The sequence below is a fragment of the Talpa europaea genome, assembly GCF_964194135.1.
Source record: "Talpa europaea genome assembly, chromosome: 8".
NCBI classification, from domain to species: domain Eukaryota; kingdom Metazoa; phylum Chordata; class Mammalia; order Eulipotyphla; family Talpidae; genus Talpa; species Talpa europaea.
In genome coordinates, this window is record NC_140075.1 from 21,303,589 (window position 1) to 21,329,582 (window position 25,994).

Genomic DNA, 25,994 nt, shown 5'->3' on the forward strand with positions numbered 1-25,994 from the left:
TGAGTATGTTTTCCTCTTGTGTGCATATGGAATATTCTTAAAGATAGACCACATATTTCATCACAAAATAAGTGTCAATAAATTCATAAATATTGAAAGCATATTAAGTATTTTCTCTGATCACAATGGTATTAAACTAGAAATAAACTACAGAAAGTAGAATAAATCTCTAATATGAGGAGACTAAAAAACATACTACTGAATGAGTTAATAAGGAAATCAATGGAGAAATTTTAAAATACCTGGAGACAAACAAAAATGAAGAGATGGTCTACCAGAACCTATGGTATGCAGCAAAGCTGTACTAAGAGGGAATTAAATAGCAACACAGGCCTACATCAAGAAATGAGAACAATCTCAAATAAATACTCTTACCCTTACACCATAAGTAAGTGGAGAAAGAAAAACAAAACCAAAAATCAGTTAAGGAAGGAAATAATTGAAATTAGAGTGTAAATAAAACAAAATAGAAATTAGAAAGGTAGTCCAGACCAATGAAACCAAAAGCTGGTTCATTGAAAAAATAAACAAAACATATAAACCTCTAGCTAGACTCACTAATAAAAGGGGAAACTCCAAATAAAAAGAATCAGAAATAAAACAGAAGTTATAACAGACATCCAGAAATATGGAGGATCAATCATAAAAGACTATGATGAATATCTTTATGCCAGTAAATTGGATAAACTAGAAGAAATAGATGAAATCTTAGAAGCATACAGCCTTGTGAGGCTGAATCAAAAAAAAAAAAAAAAAAAGAAAACCTGAACAGATCGGTTACAAGTAAATAGATTGAAACAGTAATCAAAAGTCTCCCAACAGAAAGAAGCCTAGCATAAGATGGTTTCACTAGTGAGTTATAGCAACCTTCAGAATACAACTAATACATTTCTTACTCTTTCAAAATTGAAAAAGGAAAAATGCTTCCAAACTCATTTTACTCTGATACCAAAAGCAGAAAATACAAAAAAAGCTAACTCGTAGAACAATATCACCAGTGAACACATATGCAAAAATCCTCAACAAAATCTTAAAAAGCAAATCCCAAGTGGGATTTCTTCCACAGATGCAAAGATATGCATTGGAAATCAATCAATGTAATTAGCCACATCAATAAAAGGAAAGATAAAAACTATATGATAATATCAATAGATGCAGAGAAGGCATTTGGCAAGATTCTGTATTCATTTATGCTTTAAGAACTGAAAAAAAAAATAGGGATAGAAGAAACATATGTCAACATAATAAAGCCCACATGCGACTAACTCACCACTAATATCATGCTCAATGATGAAAAACTGAAAGCTTTTCCTCTAAGATCATGTACAAGGCAAAGATGTTCACTTTCACTACTATTATTCAACATAGTATTGGAAATCCTAGCTGGAGTAATCAGGCAAAAGAAAGATGTAAAATGAATCCAAATTGGAAAAGAAGTAAATATCACTATTTTCATACAACATGATAATATATATAGAAAAATCTAAAGACACCACTAAAAATTATTGGAAATAATAAATCAGTTTGGTGAGTGGCAGCCTGTAAAATCAATACACAAAAATTTATTTCACTCCCATAAGCACTCAATGAACCAGGAGAGAAATAATTAAGAAAATAATCTCTTTTGTAATTGCATCAAAAATATTTAAATACCTAGGAATAAACTTAACAAAAGAGGTGAAAGACATACAATGAAAGCTATAAAACATTATTAAAAGAAATGGAAGGCATAAGGAAATGGAAAGATATTCCTTGTTCATGAACTGGAAGAATGAACATTGTTAAAATATTCATATTATCCAAAGCAATATACAGATTTAAAGCAACCCCTATCAAAGTTTCAGTGACATTCTTCAAAGAAATAGAGCAAACTTATTACTGAAATTTATGGGGAACCACAGAAGACTGCAAATGGCCAAAGCAAGTCTCAGAAAGAATAGAGGCGTCACACTCCCCGACTTCAAGCTATATTTCAAGGCTACAGTAAAACGTATGGTACTGGAATTAAAAAGACAGGTCAATATAGTAAAATTGAGACTCCAGAAATAAACCCACACAAATACGGATGGTTAATATATGGCAAAGGAGCCAAGAGTACACAATGGAGAAAGGACAGTCTCATTGATAAATGCTGCTAGAAAACCTGGACAACCACATGCAAAAGCATGAAACTAGCCCATTGCTTAACTCCACACATAAAAATTAATTCAAAATGAATTGACATGATATTAAGATCTGAAATCATATACTCCTAGGCATCACACTCTGAGAAGTGTTTGGAGAAGAAACTGTAAGGGAAAAACAGCAAATGGGACTATTTCAAACTAAAATCTTATTATGTACAGTGAAAGAAAAGACAAGAGTGGGAGGAAATATTTTCACACATCTTACATCCTATATGGGACTAATACCAAAGAATTCACACGACTGAAAAACAAAAAAAAATCAAAACCACTAAATTGAAGGAAACATACACTCCTATGTTTATTGCAGTGTTATTTATTGTTGCTAAATTATGGATACAATTTAAATGCCACAGAATAGGTGAATGGATGGAGAAGATGTGGTATATATACACCAAGGAATACTACTCAGCAATCAAAGGAGATACAGTCATGCCATGTGCAGCAACATGGATGGCATTTTAAAGGAAAATGGTAAGTGAAATGACAGAAGGAGAAAGATAAATACCAGATGGTGTCACTAATATGTAGGAGCTAAAGTAACTAAATTGATAGTCAGATAAAGACTACCTGATCAACTAACCCCTGAGAGCTGCCTACAGAACTGACGTGCCAAAGGGAGTGGATTAGGGGAAAAGTATTAACAAAGGGGAATGGTCCATGATGGTGAATATGGGTGAGTTGGTGATAGATGGACTATGGTGGTAATACCTGATGGGAGGAACCCAATATTAATGACCTCACTTAACGGCGCAGCGGTTGAGCGCTGGGTTGCGAAGCTGCCCGCGGCCTCTGCGGCGCAGGTTCGATCCCCGGCTGCTCCCCAGCCACCGGAGGAGGGTCCCACATGGCGCGCAGACCTCTCCTGCGGCCCGCTGCTCCCCTCAGCAGTGTACTTCGGTCCTTCTGCCTGCTCTGCTCCCCGCTCTGGCTCTGGTGAATTCTCTCACCCTCCCGCGTTTCTGATTGTACCCAGTGCATGTATAAACAAAACAAAAACAAACAAATAAATAAATAAATAAAATACGTGCCTCTTTAAAAAAATTTTTTTAAATAAATAAATAAATATATTCATTAATTAAAAAAAGAAAAAAATGAAATCTTGCTATTTGTGACATCATTATTATGTACAGTGTACATTATGTACATTATTATGACAGTGTTATTTATTATTGCTAATAAATAATTTTGAGGGAATTTTGCTGAGTGAAATAAGTCAGAAAGATAATTACCAAATTATTTTCTCAAATGTGGGATAGAAATAAAGAAAACAAAGGACCTTCCCCCCTACATGGAGAAAGAACAACATGCTCCTGAAAGATCACCAGATTAATGAGGAACTCAAGTTAATTAACTAATGAGGCACACATCAAGAAACAAGAAAGAACTCAAAGAAATAACCTAATCTCCCATCTCCAGTAACTAGAAAAAGAACAACAGAAAAACCCAAAAGCCAATATAAGAAAGAAAATAAAAAATTAAGGCAGAAATAAACAAAATTAAAATAAAAAGTTCCAAAACTTCAGTGAAACCAAAAGTTAGTTATTTGAAAAAATAAACAAAACAGACAAACCCCTAGCCAGGCTCACAAAGGAAGAAAAGGGAAAAAACTCAAATAAATAGGGACACAAGCGAAAGAGGAGAAATTACAATGACACAGAGAAATGCAGAGGATAACAGAGATTACCATGAACATTTATAAGCAAACAAGTTTAACAATCTAGAAGAGATGGACAAATTCCTATAATCACACGGTCACCCAAAACTGAATAAAGAAAAATAGAAAACGTAAACAAGCCAATAATTACAAGCAGCAAAACTGAAATGGCAATCAAAACCCTCCACCAAAACAAAAGCCCAGGACCACATGGTTCCACAAGTAAGTTCTACCAAAGACAAATTCATGCCTACACTACAAAAACTCTTCCAAAAAAATTGAGAAAGGAAAACTACCAAATACATTTCAGAAAGACACTACTCTAATGCCCAAACCAGACAAAGATAACACAAAAAAAGAAAACTACAGACCATTTCCTTAATGAACACAGATGCAAAAATATTCAATAAAATCTTGGATTCAAATCCAACAATGCATCAAAAGGATTATACATCATGACCAAGTGAGATTTATTTCAGGGACACAAGGATGGGTCAACATTTGAAAATCAAATAATGAAATTAACCACATCAAGGAAAAGAAAAATAAAAACAATGTGATCATATGCCAAAAAAGCAATTGATAAAGTTCAACACTCATTTGTGATGAGGGCCTAGGAAGAATTGGGATAAAAGGAACCTATCTTAACATAATAAAGGCCAAGGATACAATGTCAAAATAGAGGAAAGCCTCTTCAAAAATGGTGCTGGGAAAACTGGACAGCCATGTGCAAAAGAATGAAACTAAACTACTATCTCACATTATACACAAAATTCAAATCAAAGATGAGAAAAGACTTGAACATAAGACCTGAAACCATAAAATACGTAAAAGAAAACATAGGCAAAACATTTCATGACATACACCTCAGAAACACAGTTGAGGACTCATATCCCAAAGCAAGGAAAATGAAGGAGAAGGTAACAGGTGGGACTACATCAAAATAAAAGGATTCTGTACAACAAAAGAGATAGTAACCAAAACAAAGAGACAGCCTACTGAATAGGAGAAACTATTTGCACTCCATAAAACTGATAAGGGACTGATATCAAAGATCTACAAAGAGCTTACACCACTCAACAAAAACAAAGCAAACAACCCATTCAAAAATTGGGCAGAAGAGCCAAAAAGACACTTCTCCAAAAAGGAAATGCAGATAGTCAAAAAGTATATGAAAAAATGCTCAACATCACTTACCATCAGGGAAATGCAAATCAAAACCACAATGAGATACCAGCTCACACTGGTGAGAATGGCCCATATTAAAAAAAAACTCAACAACAAATGCTGGCAAGGAAGTGGAGAAACAGGAACCCTCTTACCCTGCTGGTGGGAGTGTAAACTGGTCCAACCATTATGGAAAGTTGTGTGGAGGGTCCTCAAATTACCAAAAATGGAGCTACCACATGACCCAGCGATTCCACTCCTAGAAATCTACTCAAAGGACACAGAAACAATAATTCAAAAGGAAACCTCCACCCCTATGTTTACTGCAGCACTGTTTACAATAGCTAAGTTATGGAAACAATCTAAATGCCCAAGAACAGATGACTGGATCAAGAAAATGTGGTACATATACACGATGGAACACTATTCAGCAATCAAAAATATAAACTCATGTCATTCGCAGAAACATGGATGGAGCTCGAAGGGATTATGCTAAGCAAAATAAGGCAAAAGGAAAAAAGATAAATATTGTATGTTTTCACTTAAAGGTGGAATATACAAAGGGTGAAGAAAAAGTCAAACCTTCTCAAGTTGACCATAGACCTGATGCTTACAGCAGAGGAAGATGAGTGACAGGGGTCAAGATGGGGAAGGGGAGAGCACAAGAGTCTACAGTGATGGTTCACAGATGACATGGAAGCTCACTGTAGATCTTGATATCTGCCCCTGTCCACTGTATGCTGCTGAATTCATATGGCAGCACAACCTCAGCTAGCCAAATGTTTCCTCACTAAAAGAGGGAAGAACAGAGGTGGTGGGAGAAGTATAGCCCTGCATCTGAGGGGAGAAATCAGACCTTGTACAAAAATGAACAATGATATAAGAAAATAAAAATAAATTTTTAAAAATCAGTCATGAAATAAAGAAAACAAAGTAAAAATAAACCTGTTGATTCCAACAACTGAATGGGTGAACAGGTTGCCGGTTGATTGGTTGATGTGGATGGTAATCAGACATTTTGGCTGGTGGAAGTAGTTTAGCATATATAGTTATTGAATTGTAAACTGTACAGCTGAAATTTCTAAATTGTTGTAAATCAATATTTCTCAATAAAAAATTAAACACAGAATAATTGGCAATTCCTCAATTCCGCTTCTGGGTTTACCCACAAAAGAACTGCAAGCAGTATCTTTAAGAGATATTTGTACACCCATGTTCACAAATATTAGAGTAGCCATTTCTCAGAATTTCCAAAGGTAGAAACAACCAAACATTTTTCGGTCAATGAATAGATAAACACAATATCATATAAGATCCTTCAGCCTTAAAAAGGGACACCCTGAAGACATTATGAAGTATAGTAAGTCAGACCCAGGAGATAAATATTGCCTGATTCCACTTACATGAGACATCTACAACAGTCAAATTCATAGAGATATAAAGTACAACGATGGTCACCAGGGTTGGAGAAAGGGAAACAGAGGGTTAGTATTGTCAGTTGGGATGATGAAACTGTTGTGCAGATGGACAAGAGCAGATGGTTGCACAACAATGTAAATGTACTTAATGTCACTGAACTACATACTTAAAGATGGTTAAAATGATAAATTTTATGCTATAGATATTATTATAATAAAAAAGAAAAAATAAAATAATTTAAAAAATACTAGAAATCATTACATGTTATGGTGAAAAAGAAACATACTTTCATAAAGTAAAATTTGCTGCTTCAAATGTAAAATATCTATTTATACAATTATTTATAATACCTTGTTTTCATAGGAAATATATTAAAAATCATGAAAAAGTTTAAAAACACCCATTTCACTGTATATAGGTTATTTATAGATATCATAGGGCTAACAAGATGAAAATGCATACATTGTGCAAAAATGAAAAATGATGTAAAAATATATAAAATAAAATTAATAATAAAAATTTAAATAAATAATGTGAAATTTGCCTTTTCAATAATAATCACTTATAGCAGTAAGATTAAGAGGAAAGGAAGAAGTGTAATGACTGAAAGATTCAGTGATTTTGGAATTGCAGATTCAGTTTGTATCATATTTTTCAAAAAAAATTGCTGATCCCTGGTTTTATTTCATTCTAAGGTATGGAACAAAACAAAAAGGCCCATGATTCAAGTGCTGCAGTCTCCTCCCGAAGTTCCTGCAAACGGTGCCTTGCTTCCTTCCCTGTCCATCACAAACCCCCAGGGCATGGCCCCCACCTCTCCTTAATCATTACTATTAAAGTTTGAAACTAAGAAGAAAGCAGATCTTCTTAATTAAGCCTGGTATGGGTTACCAGCAAAGTTGCCCATTCTCTTTCATTAGTAACTTTGACAATAAACAATCTAAGGTACCAAAGTAAACTGATAATGTAGCTTGTTCAGATTGAATGTTTGTTTCCCCACCACCACCAAATTCCTAGGTTGAAATCCTAAACCACATGTGATGGCATCAGGAGAAGGGGCCTCTGCAGTGATCAGGCCATGAGGGTGGAGCTCTCGTGAGTGGGATTATATTCTTATAAAGGAGACTGCTGAACCTTTTCTCTACCTGCCACATGTGGCATAATTTTCTGTATTTGTTTGTGTTTGTTTTCTAACATCCTTTTAAAAAGCCAAAAATGTCCTTAGCTCAAGGGTCAAACAGAGTCAAACTGGCCTGTGGTCTGTAATTTGCTTATACCCTGCTCTCGAAGGTCCTCCTCATTCTGTTACCTCTGTAGTCTGATCACTGGCTCCTTCCTGAAAACAAATTTGTCAGTCAAGAGTTCTACCCCGGTCCATCCGTAAATCATGAAGCAGGCAGTCCCCAGAACCCAGCCACACTGGCACCTGACCTCAGACTTCTGACCTCCCCAATGGTGAGAAGGAAAGCCACCTGGGCCATGGTGTTTCACTACAGAGGCCTGCTCAGACCCTGGGTTTCTTCTCATTCCAGTGATTCTCCAGTTTCAGTACTCTTACTTCTTTCTTTCAGCATATTCAATAAATATAACACTTAGTTTACTATACAGGCAAATATAAAGTGTACAGTTGACAGACCAAGTACTCTGACTACAATGCAGTTAAATTAGACATAAATATAAAAGGCAACAAAAAATCCTTAGAGCTTAAAAAAGAAATCATAATGGAAAAAACTGTAAACTTAGAACTGAACAATAAATGATATGAAATTTGCAGGACACAGCTGAAATGTATTTGGAAACATTTAACATGATATACTGCCTATTAGGAAAAAAGGCTGAAAATCACAAGCCGAGGAACAAAGGTTAAGGACTCACATTACCTTACTTCACTTATTATAAAGCTACAGCTGTCAAGACTGTTTGGTGTTGGTGAAAAGATAGAAACATAGATCAACGGGATAGAATACTCCAGAAGATAGCCCACAAAAAAAATGCTCAACTGATTTTTGACAAAGGTGTAAAGACAATTCTGTGGTGAAAGGACAGACTCTTTACTCTTGAAGCTACCACCAAGATCAAGATGCAAAATTAGTATCTTTTAATTATTAAATGTATTTGTTCTGATAAGCATTTTGGTTTTTATAGTGTCATCCTGCCATAACCCCACATTAAGGACTCAGAACAAATATAAGATTAAGTGAATCTTAGGAGTTGACCTGCAAGGTCATTTATTTAATTAATACCTAGTTGTATGGCCTTTGGCAAGTCACTTAATATCTCATTTTCCCCTTATTTTTCTTGAAAGTCCTTTTCTCTAAGATTGTTGTGAGAATGAAATATGAAAATATAAATAAAGAAAATGATCAGCAAAGAAATTCTGGGAGTAATGTTCTGTATCTTGTGGTGGTGGTTTCATGGATATAAACATTTGTGAAAATGCACTTTAAAAAATGTATAGAGCTTATCCTACATAAATAATATCTCAGTAAATAGACTGAAAAATAAAAAGGAATAATGTAGAGTTACCTCAAGGGTGCAAAATAATTACTCTGTTCCTTCCTTCTCTTCCTTTCTCACTTGAGAGGAAAATATACCTAGTCACAATTCCCTACATGAAAACCTCAAAAAACTTCTTGAGATATTTATGAGCTTATTTCTCTGCCTTCCCAAATCCAGACTAAGTTCCAATATTTTTCACTTTCTGACAAATTTTACTTTCCTATCTTTTTATTTAGTAAAATCAGTTTTTTTCCACATTTTTAATAGACTACTTTTTTAATTTGAATATTATTTTAATTGTATTATTATACCTTTATAATAGAATCCATTGAAGGCAGGGCCTCCTCCCTTTACATTACTTTTTCAAATTTTTCTTAGACATTTTCTTTTTTTTTATTGTTCCTTTAACTTTATTTTTTAAAATATTTTATTTTATATAATTCTTACATCATACAGGGGGAGGGGCAGGGAGAGAAGGATTAGGGTCAAAATAAGGGGGGTACAATTGTATGGGGAATATAGCCAAAATGAAAATGCATACATTGTGCAAAAATTAACAGACTACTTTTGAGAGCAGTTTTAGGTACCTAGCAAAACTGAGCAGAGAGGACAGAGAAAAATCTAAACGCCCATTATACCCCTGGCCACACAAGCACAACCCTACTCACTAAGGCCTTAAAATCTAGATTCTGTACTTCTCATTTCAGTTAATGAACAAAAGCAGAATGATCACACAACTGCTACAAAAGTTCCTGAGGTCTTCAGCTGCTAGTTCTGTTCAAGTCTATGGACCTGAGTGGCGGTACTCTGTTGCTAATTACATGTTGACATATCCCCCATAAATCCACTCAACCATAGTCACAGGAAGCCAGCTCTGTAAGTGCTACTTTCAAGTCTTTAACTGATAGCTGGCTAAGATATGCCTCCTTTTTCATTTGCTCCTTCCATTAGAAAATGAATTAACTCTTTATTTTCTTTTCAATACAACACGTGGAGGTTTTAGTACCAACACAGTTATCATGTATTTATGTATTCTAAACTCAAAGCAAAGTGTCTTGCATTGGCCTTTTTTTTACATTAGTGAGTCCTATAGCTGTTTTACTAGTAATATTAAATATAGACTGTTTTTCCTAAATTGCTAAAGTCATGGTGTATTCACTAAAACGGATTATTTAAAAATCTGCCCAGGTTTGAAACAACCACTTTCAATTTTCAAAATAAACTCTGAGTAAGATTGCAATTTGCTACTCTTTTGTTTTAAAAGAATAATTTTGTTCTAAATAAATATGAAGAGTTTTCCCCACATTCATTTATCTCACACTTTTTGTTCAATATTTATCTCTTCTCCAAGAAGGTGGTAGTCAAATTACCCTCTCCCCCCAATCATTTCCACTCACCTGCAAAAGGGGTTGGGAATAGTAGGTATCACATAACAAATCCCCCCATTCAGGCAAAATGACCTGTGACTGGGACCGCAGGGCTCTTCGTGATCTAAAACACACCAAAAAAATGAAATCAAGAAAGGAAAATTAAAGTTTTTCTAATGAAACAAGAAAAAAGGACTAAGTATTTGAGACAGAAATAGTGATTCTAAAATTTAGAGGGATGGTTTCTCAAAATATAGGACTTAATTTTATTTCCTAGTAAACAGGTCATTTATTTAATTAATACCTAGTTGTATGGCCTTTGTTCCACTGGCAGAAAAATTAATCTATCCTAATCAATACGGCCAAGAAGTATAATGGAGTCACAGCCGTATCACAGAAATAGGACATCTCCATATTGATCAGATTAAAAGGAGTCTATCAGGATTGAATGAAGAGTTGCCTTTCTCATGGAGTGCCAAAGCTCTGCAGTGTAGTTTAGTTTCTTTGTCTCAGGAGTTGTATTGAGATTCTTATTTTTCCTTTTGGCTTTCAAGTACATTAAATCTGAAATTGCCATGGGAAAAAGATTTAGATAGTTGAAATAAATCCTGACTCCAAAATTATCTTTAAATATTTTTATTACCATCTTCTAAAATATGACAATTTTAAGACTCCCAAAAAACAAAAATAAAATAATCTTATGAGGTTTTGTATTATAAGGAGATTTTAGGTAAATAGAGGTAATATCTAGTAACTGTAAAAACACATTCTAAAGTAAAATTAAGAACCTAAGTCATTGCTCCGAACATGGTCAAAACTTTTAGAATATTAAGAAAATAAACCTCCATTTCTGTTTTCTGTTAACTTTTTTTAAGTTAATTTATTTTATTTATATATATTTTACATCATTCTTCATTTTTTCACAGTGCATGCTTTCTACTCTCAGATGTAGTCCCCATAAAATTCCCACCACCAATTCACCCATGCACCATTCTATTCCTACTCTTTATCCATAATTATGTCTTGTCTTTTTACCTGTCCTTTATCTTTCTTTGTCTTCCTTATCTCCCTTAGTACCTCTCCTTCCTTCCAGCCTCCATCTCCTCTCCCAAAACATCTTGAAAAAATCCCTTTCCTTTCACTCACAGTCACCAACACCAATATATAGAAAAATTTAGAAATAACCATAGTATAATATGTTGAGTCATTTCCTGCTGTTTGTAATTAGAAGAACAAACTGCTGAATGCCTTCTCTTTAAGTGGGGGGGGGGGGGAGGATACAGTTTTAAAATTGCATATTGTTGGTTCTTGATTGTTTCTGTCTAGAAACAATCTAAAATGATTTCTCATTAGCATAAATAAATGGAAAGAAATGGACAGTAGCTTATGAATCAGGAGCAGAATGATGGAGTTAAAAGCACTGTGTGGTCCTAATGTCATTTGGAGGAAGGAATATAATTGATTAGCATTAAACTTTAGGTTGAATATACTTTTTCAATAAAACAAAGAAAAGAAATATATAACTTTTTTTATATATGGCCTATTTTTATATATGGCCTATTTCTAGGCCATCCTATGTGAACAAGAAAATGGCACTGTTCCCAGTCTGTATTAAAAAAATAATTATAATAATTTTTGAAAAATGTATCTAGCACCTACTTGCCACTGAGCTATCAATACCTATTAAGATTAAATGCAGTTGCTATTGAGTCAAACATCTCCAACATCAGAATTTGAAATTTTAAAACTTTCCTTTTACTCTAGAATTGAGAAGAATCTGTTTCACCACCACATTATAACTACAACAGCACAAAAATATAAAGAGGAAAACAGAACTACAAAGACTTTAAGTAGAAAAAAAAGTAAACCAATCAGAACTAATTCTTTCAAAAATTTTCCTTATACACAATGCAAACAATTATTTTTCCTTATATACAAAACAACTATTTTAATTAATGCTTATAATTTTTCAGTTATAATCTGGCTAACAGTGTGGCCATCAACATCAGAATCATGGGAGTCACCACACAGGGTTTTTCATTTAGGGTGAAGTGTAACTTCACCGTAAAATGCTTCCTGTTCTTAAATGAATGTCCTTGGCTTTTAACTGAATTATAATCAGTCATATTTCCACACTCAGTAGTTTACTGGTAAAGAATACTCATCTATTCTGAATCATCATCTCTCAATCTATTTTTATTCTGACTTCACGTTTATTTGAAAGTTATTATATGTAGAGTAAGGCATTAAAATATGTCTTAAATCAAAGTTTCATGTTATAAAGGAAGATATTTCAAAACCAAAATGTTTCAAATTTCAGCAACAATTCTAGATGTGCAAATATAAAGTCTTGTGTTAATACATTTTTTTGTTCCATTGCCATTACACATATTGATGAAAATATAAGAATTTACCTGTTGGCATCTTAATTTTTAAACAGTTTCATTCTTGATCAAAAGTTTAGGGTTGAAAAACAGCACCTAAAATTAATAATTTTAGAAAAAATTATCTTCTTGAGGGCACTTAGTTTCAAATATTCTAATAGCAACATCATGTACGCTAGTGATAAAATTATTTGTTTAGAACTTTTTAAAGAAACTTATTACATAATTTTTTAAATTGAATAGATAAAAGATGGATATTAAACAGTATAAATGCACTAAATATAAATCATTACCTAAATAATGTAATGTAACCTTAGATCTCTCTCTGGAGATAAGTCTAATAAATTTTATTTTTAATAGTCATTGTTAATGTAGTAGTATACCACAGGAGATAACCTAGGTATGTCAGCAAATTAAGTTGAATGAACTGAATTGACTTTTTACTTTTTCTTAAAGCCTATATCTAATCTACCTTTTAAATGAAATAAAATCAATAACAAGTTTCCATTGTTCAGTTTATTATAAATGGACAAAAACATACCATATATCTTTAACATCTTTTAAAGATTTGTGCTTCTATACAAACTTTAAAACTTTTATACAAGTATTTTTAAGTTTACTACAGATTGCACATAACATTTACCAAGATACATACACCTTTCTTTTAAACACTGGCCTCTGGCAAAGCAAAGTAAGATTATGTGTGAAGATCTACCTATAACAGAAACAAAGGAAATTCAAATATTTATTTGAAGAGGTGAAGAATTTATACTTACGTTATGATTACAAACTCTCCATTTTATTTTACAAAGGGAACTTTTTGTGACTTAAGCAGAAAGATTTTGTAACAGAAATTTCAATCAACAACTTCCTATTAGCACAGGTGTAATATCAGGGTCTTCTCCCAAAGCCAAAGACTACTCTTTCTTATACAGATGAGAGAGAGAGAGAGAAAGAGAGAGAGAGAGAGAGAAATATTAATTTGAAATAATTACTGGCTCACTGTATGAGTTTCTTTCTCCAAATAGCGCTTACCTCAGTTAAAAACAAAACAAAACAAAAACAAAAAACTTACATTCATACAAGCAAGAAATTTTGCTGGATATGCAGCGTTTCAAGTTTTTGAAAACTGCAGCTGTGCCTTCCTTCCATTTGATGACAAGTCGGCAATGTGATTCATAGGACTGCAGTGTGGGCGAGCCTGAGACAAAGACTGGGGTGTGCACAGAGGTCAGGCGGCAGCCAGGTGGCCGCCCCTTTAGTCCACGTGCTCAGAGCTGCAACTGGAGAATGTAATTTAGAAAAGGAGTTGCATTAAGTTGTACTCTGAAATCACTGTTCAGTCCTCAAAGTTATGAAATAGAACAAATTTATGGATCTTTGCACATCTGAATAATTCTTGTATAAGTTTGTGGAGAAAAGAAATTTTAATGTTGAACTACGCAACAAGTATAGTACCACAGGGTTTTTTAAAAACCTTAAAATCACATAGCATGCCTATAAATGACTTGAAGAATTTATAAAGTGCATTAAGAGGGTAATAGTCATGATAGAACATACAACACCACATTCAAATTGAAATGACCACAGTGACTGAACATGACTAGTACTGATGCAATGTAACTGTCTGAAAACTATAGAAAATATACATATATATTCAGCAAAGGCAAGTTTTAAAAACAGAGATGATTTTAAAATATTTTCATTGTTTTAACTTTTTAATATAATTTAAAACATAATTGGAAAATACTAACACTATAATTATGTTTAAATGAAAATACAGGGCTCAACATCATGTAATTATCTAAAGTATGTCAAGCATTTAGATGGTTCCATTTCCAAAACCACAATTCAGACATTGTTACCTGATTGAGTACAACACTGAAACTAGTACATTTGTTATTTTAAGAAAATAATAAACTGTGACTATTCTCATTATTACATATTATATCCCACATTCAAAGGCAATTTTTACTTACCTCACTATCTTTATAAATGTATACATTTAGGCATGAACGTATAAATAATGGTAGCATACAGGATCTGGATTTTAAAAATTTTAATGGAAAATCAGTAACTTTTAATTTTTTATTTGTACTGTGGAGATGATGCTCTACCAACGTCAAAATGATGACAAATTGTACATGAGAGATAAACTTGTGACTTCATCCATGACATTTAAAATGTACTTATTAAGAGAGAATCACAGTGTTACAGGGCAGGATGAGGGATACATCAGAATCCCCAAATCTGCCCGCTCTAAATAGGTTCTGCCATGGCTGCATCAGGACAAAACATAGTCTAGTGCGTAAGAACTTTAATGGAAAAGAACTTTAATACAGTTAGTGTGCAACAAAGAGAAAGTGTTAGGGGGAAAAGGATGTCCCAAAGCAAATTCCATATAGGCTTTGTGGACTCCACCCCCACCCCAGGTCAAAGCCAAAGACACTGGGAACTCCAAATCCCATCACCACCAAAGGAAGGTGGCTGGGACCTGAGGGTGGGGTTAAGCAGCCAGGTGGATACAAAAGGCAGACACGTGGGCTTTGGGGGCTCTCCATTTTTGGGCTCTCGGCCAGCTCGCAGCGTCCGGCCAGCTCTGAGAGTGACTTTGGGTTTCCAGGTCGTCGGATCGGGTAGGACGCATTAAAGACTTTATTTCCCTATTTTCTCCCTGAGTTGTACATTTTCCTTATTTCTTTTCCTCTTGTAAATAAACCTTTTATTAACCCTTTTGCGTGTCTGTAGTAGAGTATTCATAAGTCCCTTTAAAACGCGCGGGTGAGGACCCACAGCCAGGAACCCGTTTAATATCGGGGTTGCTCTATAACAAAAGGAAAGAATATAGTTTCCAAATCAAGTCCCCAAAGTTACACATCCCCTCACAGGTAAAGGCCCAGCCAAACAGGGTCGGCCCAAAGCAGGGCCACTGAGGCCCAAAAGCTGCCACAAGTCTAAGGCACCTTCTGGTGGGGACCCACAGGAAAACGGCAGAAGGGGCCAGCACATCTGGAGCAAGAAAGAGCAAAATCAAGATACAAGTCTGATACTGCTACACTCCCCAGGGGTCTCTACCACATCTCTTTCTCTCAGTCCAAGACCAAAAACAAAGCGCAGTTTCTTCACATGTCTCTCTGCTCCATGTGCCTCCTCCAGGCCTCTTCTGGCTCCATCCTGCTGCCTTCCTTCTTCAGTCTCCTCTGCAGGTTCCCTTCCGTCCTTCCTTGGGTGGGGCAGCAAACCTGGAACCTCCCCTTTCCTTGGGGACTACCCTGTTACAACAGCAGTTGTTTATTAATTATTTTCTGCACAATGCAAATAAACTCAACTTTGAGGCTACATATTCTAAAGTAGGAAATCTAGTGTTTCTCTAACTTTGGACTCTAAATGAAAAGCTTGGTGTTACAGGGCAGCAAGGGGCACTAAAACTCTGGCCGGGGACAGCGCCCAAATAGTTTACTGGTCACCGTCTGAGTTTTTCACCCATGTGTACAACTGCAAGGGTACTCAGGTTCAGAGAACAACGATAATGGGATTTATTTAACAAACAAGGAAAAACAGTCACTGAGACCATAAATGACCATTTACCTCACCTGAAGCAGTGTCCATTGCTTTAAAGTCCTAACCACATAGTCTCTCAAGACGGCGCCTTCCCACCACTCAGGGCCTGGAGTCTATGGCAGCCAGGATCCAACTCACCAAGACAGAGAAAGACACAACAGGAGATGCTCACTGGAGCTGCCGAAATGCCCCAGCACAGCACCAGGCAAGCGACACTCTAAACAGCTGCTGCAGCAGCAAAACAACCTGACAAATGGCCACACTCACACAACTCAGCAAGGCGCCCAGCTCCGGGACTTCAGATCCCCTGCCAGGCTGTAACAGCAGCAAAGCTGAGAACAGTTCCACTTGCTCGGCCACCTACAAAGCCTCCATCCAAACTTTTCTCCTCTGAGGTTGGCTGCAGGAAGCCTCGCCACATCCTTCAGAGTCCCACAAATGCCTTTTGGAGATCGACATGGCAGGGGCAGAAATGGCTGACCCCAGAATCACTGAAAATCTGCAAACACTGAAACCCCTAACGCTGAATGATCCCCAAAGATGCAAAACCCCAGAGACTGCTTCTGCAGTTCTTTGTATTTCCTTTCAGAGTCTCCATCAATATTTTGTATTTCACCTGGAGTTATTCATTCTCACCTATGCCACCCTCCAGGGGGTGCCACCTGTAACAACCATTGGCTCCAGTCCCCTGTTACACTGGTTTTTAAGAACAAACTATCAACAAACATAGTAATTGGTCTACTATATTTAACAAATGATATACATACACATAAAGAAGTAATTAAAAAATATTTTAGTCTGGCTCATATAAAGCATATTTGGCATTACAAAAATGACAATTATATGCAATTGAACTTAACATTTTCTTACAGACACCAATGCATTAACCCATATAAAAGCTAAATTTAACTGTTAAGGTAAATCAGGGAAGTGATTCCAAGAGGAAGTAATACTTATTCTGAGCCTTGAAAAGTGAGTAAGAGTTTGTAAACAGAGATGGATTAACATTCCAGACATTCAGAGCTAACAGCCCATTCAAAGTCACAAAAGAAAGAAAATCCTAATGTATTCAGCTAATTGCAAGTAGACTGCAGGCCAGGATATGTGCTGGGCATGTCAGCAGGTTTGCAGGAAAGTGGAGTGGGGGGGAAATGAGTGACAAGAAAAAACAAAGTAAAATAAGTAGAGTCCAGATGGCAAACTATCTTAAAGGCCAGGGGGACATTCTAAAGCGCTTTTAGCAAAGGAGTTACATGGTCACATCCGTATTTTAGAAAATTCATTTTGATGGTAGTGTGGGAAATAGAGGCTATTTTAAGAATCAAGAGTAGCAAAGAAATGGAAATGAGGATAAAGAAGAAGTAAAGATATACTTAACAGGTGCACCCACAGAATGGGTGAATAGGGTATAAAAGAAAGAAAAATCAAGGCTAACTTTCCAGTACCCACTAGGAAATTGTATAATAAAACTACTTCACACCTACTAGAGGCTATATTAAAAATATTACACAATAACAAGTACTGGCAAGAATATGGAGAAACGAGTTCTCATGTACTGCTGGTAGTGTTATAGGACAGGGAGAGGGGCAGCCCAAACCCCGCAAACCTGCCTATTCTACATGGGTTCTGCCATCCGCCGCATCAACACAAAACATAGGCGACTTCAATGGGAAGGAACTTTAATAAAACTAGGAAACAATACAGAGAAGGCAAAGAGTCTAGTTTCTAAATGAAGCATCCAGAGTTACCCGTCCCCTCGTGGGTAAAACTCCATCCAAATGGGATTGGCCCAGAACAAGGCCCCAAAGCCTGCTACAAGTCTAAAGCATCTTCCAGTGGGGACCCACAGAAAAGGGTCACAAACAACTGGACAAGCCCGGAAGGAAAAGAGCAAAATCAACATCAAGATAAAAGCTGCCATTGTCACCTCCCACGGGTCTCACCCACATCTGTGTCACCTAGTCCACGACCAAAAGACAAGTGCAGTTTCTTCACGTGTCTCTAGGCTCCATGTGCCTCCTCCAGGTCTCCTTGCTCCATCCTACTTCCTTCCTCAGTCTCTTCTGCAGCTTCTCCTCTTCCTGCTCAGCTCCACCCTCCCTTGGGTGGGGCAGGGAACCTCCCCCTTTCCTGGGGACCACCCTGTTACAGTAGGACTGTAAAATGATGAAATCTCTTTGGAAAATAGCTCGATAATCTCTGGAAAGTTAAACAGAAATTTACATGAATGTATCTAAAAGAAAATGGAAACACAGGCCCACACGAAGATATGTATGAAATGCCTAAAATACTATTCATAGTACACCAAACCAGAAACAATTCAAATAACCATCAACCAAGGAATAGAAAAAGAAAATGTGCAATAGCCATACAATGGAAAACTATTCAGCAATAAAAAAGGAATGAAGTATTTGCACGTTACAGTATGAATGCATTTCAAAAACATGCTCAGTGAAAGCAGTCAGAAAGATGTCATATCGTATGATTCCATGTAAATGGAATTTTAGAAAAGACAAATCACGAGAGACAGGATTGCTTGGGACTAGGGCTGGGTATAGGAAATGACTGCAAATGAGCATAAGGGATCATATGAGGGTGATAAAGATGTTCTGCAATTGGATTATAGAGATGCTACACAACTCTAAGTTTGATAAGTCATTGAATTACACTTAAAATGGGTAAAATTTATGATATGTAAGTTAATTTCAATAAAACTGTTTAAAACAAAGGAATAGAGAAACAAATGGAGTGATGATTTTCATTTGGATGTGTCACACTTCAAATGCCACCCGCACAGGGATATGCAGATTTTGCACCTAGGGAACAATCAGGTGAGAGAAAAACTTTGGGATTCAGTTCCACATGCAGTAGTGGAAGTCACTGGTGTGAATAAACTAGCTCAGGTGTATGTGCTATGAAAATGGAGGCCATGAAGAGCATCAGTGTAAGTGGTTGGAGAAGGACCCTATTAGGAACTCATCAGGGAAATAAGAGAAGGGGACCACTGGCAAGCTCTTAACAGGTTTTGATTTCATTTTTCTGGTGTTTACCTCCATAATTAAAAATGTTTATATTCTTTATTTCTAGATTTAGCACTCTAGACAACATTTAACTCCCAGCTGCAAAAGATGAGGGAGGCTTTAGCTCTTACATTAATCTCTACCATTGTAATTGGAATGTTTCATAAGTTACATTATATATCTTCTCTTCATTACATTTGTAATTTTAAATAATATACCTCTATGTCTTAATCAATGAACTCGAGTCAATTTACAGCTGAACTTCCTATCATGTAAAGTGACTTCACCACTAACTTTCCACCTTTTCCCTCCCTTCCCTCTTTCTGCTTAGACAGCTCTATCTTGATTTTTACATTTAATATTAGTGTTCTGGTCTGTAACTAATGAAGACATTCATACTTTGTCTTAAAATTTATAAGTTAGAAACCAATAAATTGTACTTTCAACTGTGAACTTATATTCAAAGCAGGTCCATGGGCTATGCAAGAATAACATTTATTTCTCTTCCTTCAATGTTACATGAGCCACTTACAATTCCCAGCAGCAAGATAAAATATTCTCTTCTTTGAAATTTTATAAGTTGTTTAAAATCTCGCTATATTTGAATTTACATTTTCTATTAACTTGCATAGCTTTAAAGTTGAGTAGCCTTCCTATTTGTGGGGGGTGAGGATTGAGGAGTACTGAAAAATGTGCTCTATCTCAAACATTCAGCTTCTTAATCTATTTGCTGCATGTGGTCCTGTTACAGGGCAGGGAGAGGGGCAGCCCAGACCCCGCAAACCTGCCTACTCTAAATGGGTTCTGCCATCCGCCGCATCAACACAAAACATATGAGACTTTAATGGGAAGGAACTTTAATAAAACTAGGAAACAATACAGGAAAGGCAAAGAGTCTAGTTTCTGAATGAAGCACCCAAAGTTACCCGTCCCCTTGTGGGTAAAAGTCCATCCATATGGGATCGGCCCAGAACAAGGCCCCAAAGCCTGCCCCAAGACTAAAGCATCTTCGAGTGGGGACCCACAGAAAAGGGTCAAAAACAACCAGACAAGCTCAGAAGGAAAAGAGCAAAATCAACATCAAAATATAAGCTGCCATGGTCACCTCCCCATGGGTCTCTCCTCCACATCTATGTCAGCCAGTCTACGACCAAAAGGCAAGCGCAGTTTCTTCACGTGTCTCTCGGCTCCATGTGCCTCCTCCAGGTCTCCTTCTGGCTCCATCCTGTTCCTTCCTTCCTCAGTCTCCTCTGCAGCTTCTTCTCTCTCTGCTCAGCTCCACCCTCCTTTTGGTTGGGGCAGGGAACCTGGAACCTCCCCCTTTCCTGGGGACCACTCTGTTATAGCCCTTTTCTGATTTTTTTCCCCATCATCCTCCTCTGTGTCCCCTTGTGCCTTTTCCTCCCAGATCCCGCTTAACCTCATAGCACTCTGAACATTTATTGGCTTTTGAATGTGTTTCACATTATCTGCTATGTAAATGTCCAGTATTTTTGTCATTCTGACTTAATTTGCTGCACATCATTCTCTCAAATTCCCTTCATTTTGTTGAAATGGCTACATTTCATTCATTCTTATGGCCGTATAACAACACTCCACAGCCTGTACATACCACATCTTCTTGATTCAGTCATCTGTTGGTGGATATTTGGGCTGCTTCCATATCCTGGCTATTGTAAGTGAGGCTGCTGTGTACGATGTGGGACACATGGGATTCTGTTTTCCACAGTCTGTGAATGTGCCCAAGAGTAGGAATGCTGGGTCATACAGTATTTCCATTTTTCGTTTTTAAGGTAAATCCAGATTGCTTTCCATAATGGTTTCATCCGTTCACATCTCCATCAACAGAGTTATTAGGTTCCTCCTTCTCCACATCCTCTCCAACACTTGTTGGGGGTCATTTTAATATATGCCATTCTCACAGATGTGCAACAGTATCTCATTGTAGTTTTGTTTTTTTTAAAGATTTATTTATTTATGCATACAAGAGCTGGGGTACAGGCCAGAGATACAGGGGTAGGGAGGTGAGAGGATTCACCAGAGACAGAGTGGGGAGTAGAACAGGCAGATCCACTGAAATACACTGCTGAGGGGAACAGCGGCTGAGTCAGGAGAGGTCTGTTGCACCATGTGGGTTTCTCCCTGGCCAACCGGCCGACCAGGGATCGAACTCTTGCTGCAGAGGCTGCGGATTGCTTCATCGTGTGGTGCTTAACTTAACCCCTTGTGCCACCAGGGAGGCCCCACATTGTTGTTTTAATCTGCCTCTCCCTTATTAGAAATGACAATGAACATTTTTTCATGTCTTTTGGCCTCCTGAATATCCTGTTTTTATCTGCTGCCCATTTATTATTTTTTTTACTGCTGAATTGTATCAGTTTTTTATATATCTTAGATATTAATCCTGTATCAGTTATATATTGCATAAATATTTTCTCCCACTCAAAAGGGTGTCTATTTAATCATCTTATATTTTCTTTCTCTGTACAGAAGCTTTTTAACTTGAGGTAGTCCCGATTAGTTATTTTTGTTTAATTCCTTTGCCATAGGGGTTGTCACCAAAAATCATCGTTGATCTTATGGAATGTATCCTCAGTGTTTTCTTGTGTGTGTTTTATTATTGCATGTTTTATATCTAAATCTTTAGAGTTTACTTTTGCGCATGGTGCTAGCCATTGATCCAGCGTCATTCTTTTATGTATGACTTTCCATTTTTCCAACACCATTTATTAAAGAGATTAGCTTTTCCATATTTTATGGACATAGCTGCATTATCATAGATTAGGTGCTGGTATGTATGCACCACACATTTCTGGGATTTTGATTCCGTTTAACTGATCTACGTATCTGTTTTTATGCCAACACCATATTGGGTTTTATTGTTGTTGTTGTTTAAGATTTACTTATTTATTTATATAAGAACCGGAGTACAGGCCAGAAGCGCGGGAGGGTGAGAGGATTCACCAGAGACAAAGCAGGGAGCAGAACAGGCAGACTGATGAAATACACTGCTGAGGGGAGCAGCGGGCGCGACAAGAGATGTCTACTGCACCATGTGGGACCCTCGCCAGCCAGCCGGGATCAAACCTGCACTGCAGAGACCGTGGACAGCTTCACCGCGCAGCATTCAACTGCCTGCGCCACCAGGGGAGGCCCAATACCATATCGTCTTTAATATTGTTACTTTTGCCATGGTACCGCTGTTTCTCTCCGTAGTGCAACCATCCCAAACCCGGTAGGTTCATCACCGGTTCAAGCAGCTGTGTTGGTGTTCTAGCCATTCTCATATTCTCCGCTTATGCCGCCACACTCCACCCTGCACCACACCACGCCACACCATCCTCCGCCCTTTGGCCCAGTGTTCATGCGCGGTGGGAGGGCAGAAAAGCATGATGCTTTTACTTACCCCACAATCCACCCCCTCAGGGTTTTCCGCCATACAGTCTATATACGAGTACATACAAGTCCTCCTTGGCAAATACAAACACTGCAGCCATGGCCCACAAAAGCAAACAGTATATATCACAATCTAAGTTCAGTTCTCCTAGGGGCAGAAAGATAATGATGCCCCAGATCCCATAGATAATTCCATAGGGTCTGGCTCCACAATGGCCAATGCGTGATTGTCCAGTCATTTAGATTCCACGTGGAAATCCATTCTGTCCTGGTCTCAAACCAAGTGACGTCCATTTCAGGGTGTACAGCCACAGCTGTCCAAGAGGCTGGCTGGCCCCAGCTGGCGCCGTCCGTGTATCAGGCCTCCCCTGAAATCAATGCTCATCCCTCCCTGTAGGGACTAGCTTCAGGTTCGGCTTCCACACAGACCTCTGAAGTTAGTTCCATACTGACATAAGTCCCCAGACCAGGAACCTCCTGCAATTCTGCCCTTAAGGGGCTAGCTGACAGGGTGCAGCGCTGTTCTAGGTAGGCCCCCCACTTCGCCTACCTATGGGCTTTGTCGTCCAGTCCTCTACCCATCCGGCTACTGGGTAGGTGGTTCTCACTAAGACAGGAGCTGCAGTGGTTATACTTGCAGTAGCTAGTAAAGCTGCATACACCGCAGATCGCTGTTTTTCAATTAAGGAATACCTAACCTCAGCCCCCTTCCAGAGTTGGGGCCAGAACCTAACAGGCTGTCATAGCCTCTCTGATTTCTGCCAGAGTCCCCACCTGAACCCTTCCTGAGTCACATGCAAATCTAGCTCACAGGGTCGGGCTGGATCAAAAAACTGCAAGGCCTGAGAAGTCTTTATAGTCCATTTGGCCGTGGCAAATGCTGTTATCTGTCCCAGCTGACCAATCCCACCTGGTCCCCTTACGTATCAACCCATACAAGGGTCGTAGGAGCTGGGCCATGTGAGGTATAAATGCCCTCTAGTATCCCAGCAGGCCCAGAAAGGCTTGCAGCTGCTTCACTGTGGTTGGAGTGGGGTAAGCTTGTACTTTATCTATTACAGCATCAGGGATAACCTTTACCTTACCCGACCAAACAACCCCCAAGAACTTAACGGACAGTCCAGGACCCTGCAGTTTGCTTTCGTTGATTGCCCAGCCACGTTTTCAGGGGTGTCAGCAGGAGAGGTACTGCCTTTTCCAAATCTGCAAGAGTCACTAGTCAATAAAATGTCATCAATGTAATGATACAAATGCACTGACGATGGCCTCTCCCACCGGGCCAGATCTGCTGCCACCAATCTGTGGCAGAGAGTAGGGCTGTGCAGGTCTCCCTGTGGGAGCAGTAAATGTCCATTGCCGGCCTTCCCAGGTGAAGGCAAACTGGTCTTGACTCTCTGGAGCTATATCTATGGGGAGGGGGGAGCATTTGCCACTTGGCTACAAAATGATACATGCGTAGCTCTTGGCTCAGACAATCCATCAAATCTGCCACTGAAGGCCCTGCAACATGCAAGGGGGGGAACTACCTTATTTAACTCACAAATCGACTGTCATGCGCCAAGAGTCATTGGGCTTCTTCACCAGCCACACCGGCAAATTGCAGGGGCTATGGGCAACACGCACAATGCCCACTTTCTCCAGTTCTGATATCATGCCCATAATTTCCCTGTGGCCTCCAGGCAGCTGATATTGCTTGGTATTAGTCGCTCGCCTAGGGACTGGCAGTTGTTTGGGTGGATGCTTAGTGTGTCCTCACACCACTGCCTTTACCACACGCACTCTAAGGCGAAACTCTCCGGCTGTGGTTTCTAGCCATAAGCCACGTAGTATGTCCACCCCCAGACGTACTCCAGGATGGGCAACACATATACTTTGTACTCCTTCAGGGGTCATCACCCAATGCCCAGGGACAGTCCCACTGCTGTCACCTTGACGCTCTGGCCTCCAAAGCCATCAATGTAACAAGCAGACCCCTGAAATTTCCCTGGATTTCCATAGAGCAGAGTACATTCTGCTCCTGTGTCTACCAAAGCCAAAACCCTTTGCATGTTAGTCGGGGGCCAGTGGATGGCAAGTTCCACATGTGGCCTCCGGTCGCTGCCCAGCCCCTGTGGACAGGTACCTTGGCCCTCACCCTATTCAAAAGTGATCAGGCCATGTCCCGAGGACGGGGTCGGCAGCAGGTGGTCTTCCAGGCACAGGGTGCGTGCCTGAGGCCTGGAGCTTCCAGGCTTCCCCTGAGCAGCAGTCCTTCTCAAGGCATGAGCTTCTGGGCTTCTTGCAGCTGCTTCCGTAATTCTATCAGTACGCACTGGGCTTCGCGTGTATGTTAGTGCAATCTACACCTGCCCTCACTAAATCTGTCCACATTTGGTTACGGGTGGCTCTGTGATGCCAAGAGGCTTCCTTGCCCTCCTCGGCATAACTTTTGACTGTTCAACAACTGCCTGCACTCCTTTTTGAGTTTGAGCGTGCCGGCTCTCGACTTCAGCCCAGCTAGCTCTCGTTGTTGTGATGTCGTGTATTGGCGTCCCACATAGGGTGCGAGAACTGCCAGGAGGGATCCAAATGAGGATGAGGGGGCTCTTTAATACCAAGTCTCTTATCCCTGCTGGGAAACGCTCGTCATTAGGATGAGTATTCACATTGAGCATGGCCTGCTGCATCCCCAATTCCGGAAGCACCTGCACCAGCTCGGCATCCGTCTGCCATCTGCTCGCTGTCTCCGGCATGTCTCCTACATCAGCCATAATGTCCATACGGCATCCATTATCCATTCCAGCAGGGTGTGGTTGCCCTGGCCGTACCACTGGCTGTTCCGAAGCCTCTATCTCAAGGGTGGGTGTAAAGTCACTGAGGCCAGTCTCTCCATCTCTTGCGCCATACAAATAATTCCACCCACCCCCAGGCCCCACAAACATAGAAGCCAGGCTGCCAAGGGCTCCCCTGGTTTCTGGCGGAACCGTTTGCCCAAGTCCACAAGTTCCGCCTGGGTGTGTGGTCGGTACGTAGTAAATTCTGTCATGTGTGGTGGTCCAGCACCCTCACCCCCTGGGGCCACAGGCCACTGTCGCTTCATCTTCTGAGTCACCACCGGGCCGGCCGGAGCATGGGACCAGCCTCCTCCTCCTCTCCAGAGGAGTCTGGCATCCCTGGAGTCACAGGTTGGTTTGCCACCACCAGCTGCGACTCCGGCAAAGGGCCAGCCTCCCTCCCCTCTCCTGAGGAGTCTGGCATTTCTGGCATGGGGGGTTGGTTTCTCTGAACTTCTTCCTCCATAATCCTCAAACATTGTTGCAGTTTCCGTGTCTCATCCTGCAGTTTCTGGATTCTGGATCGCT

The 25,994-nt window shown here is 38.9% G+C and overlaps 1 protein-coding gene across 1 annotated transcript in view; it reads right to left on the reverse strand.

Moving 5' to 3' along the window:
• Positions 1 to 25,412, reverse strand: part of NRG4 (neuregulin 4) — a gene marked incomplete at both ends in the record, with an annotated part of 77,777 nt that extends 52,365 nt beyond the window's left edge. The window contains 2 exons of the mRNA XM_084240116.1: positions 10,323 to 10,465; positions 25,248 to 25,412. Coding sequence (XP_084096242.1) covers positions 10,323 to 10,465; positions 25,248 to 25,412 — 308 coding nt within the window. The remainder of the gene's footprint in view (positions 1 to 10,322; positions 10,466 to 25,247) is intronic.
• Positions 25,413 to 25,994: the final 582 nt, after the last annotated feature.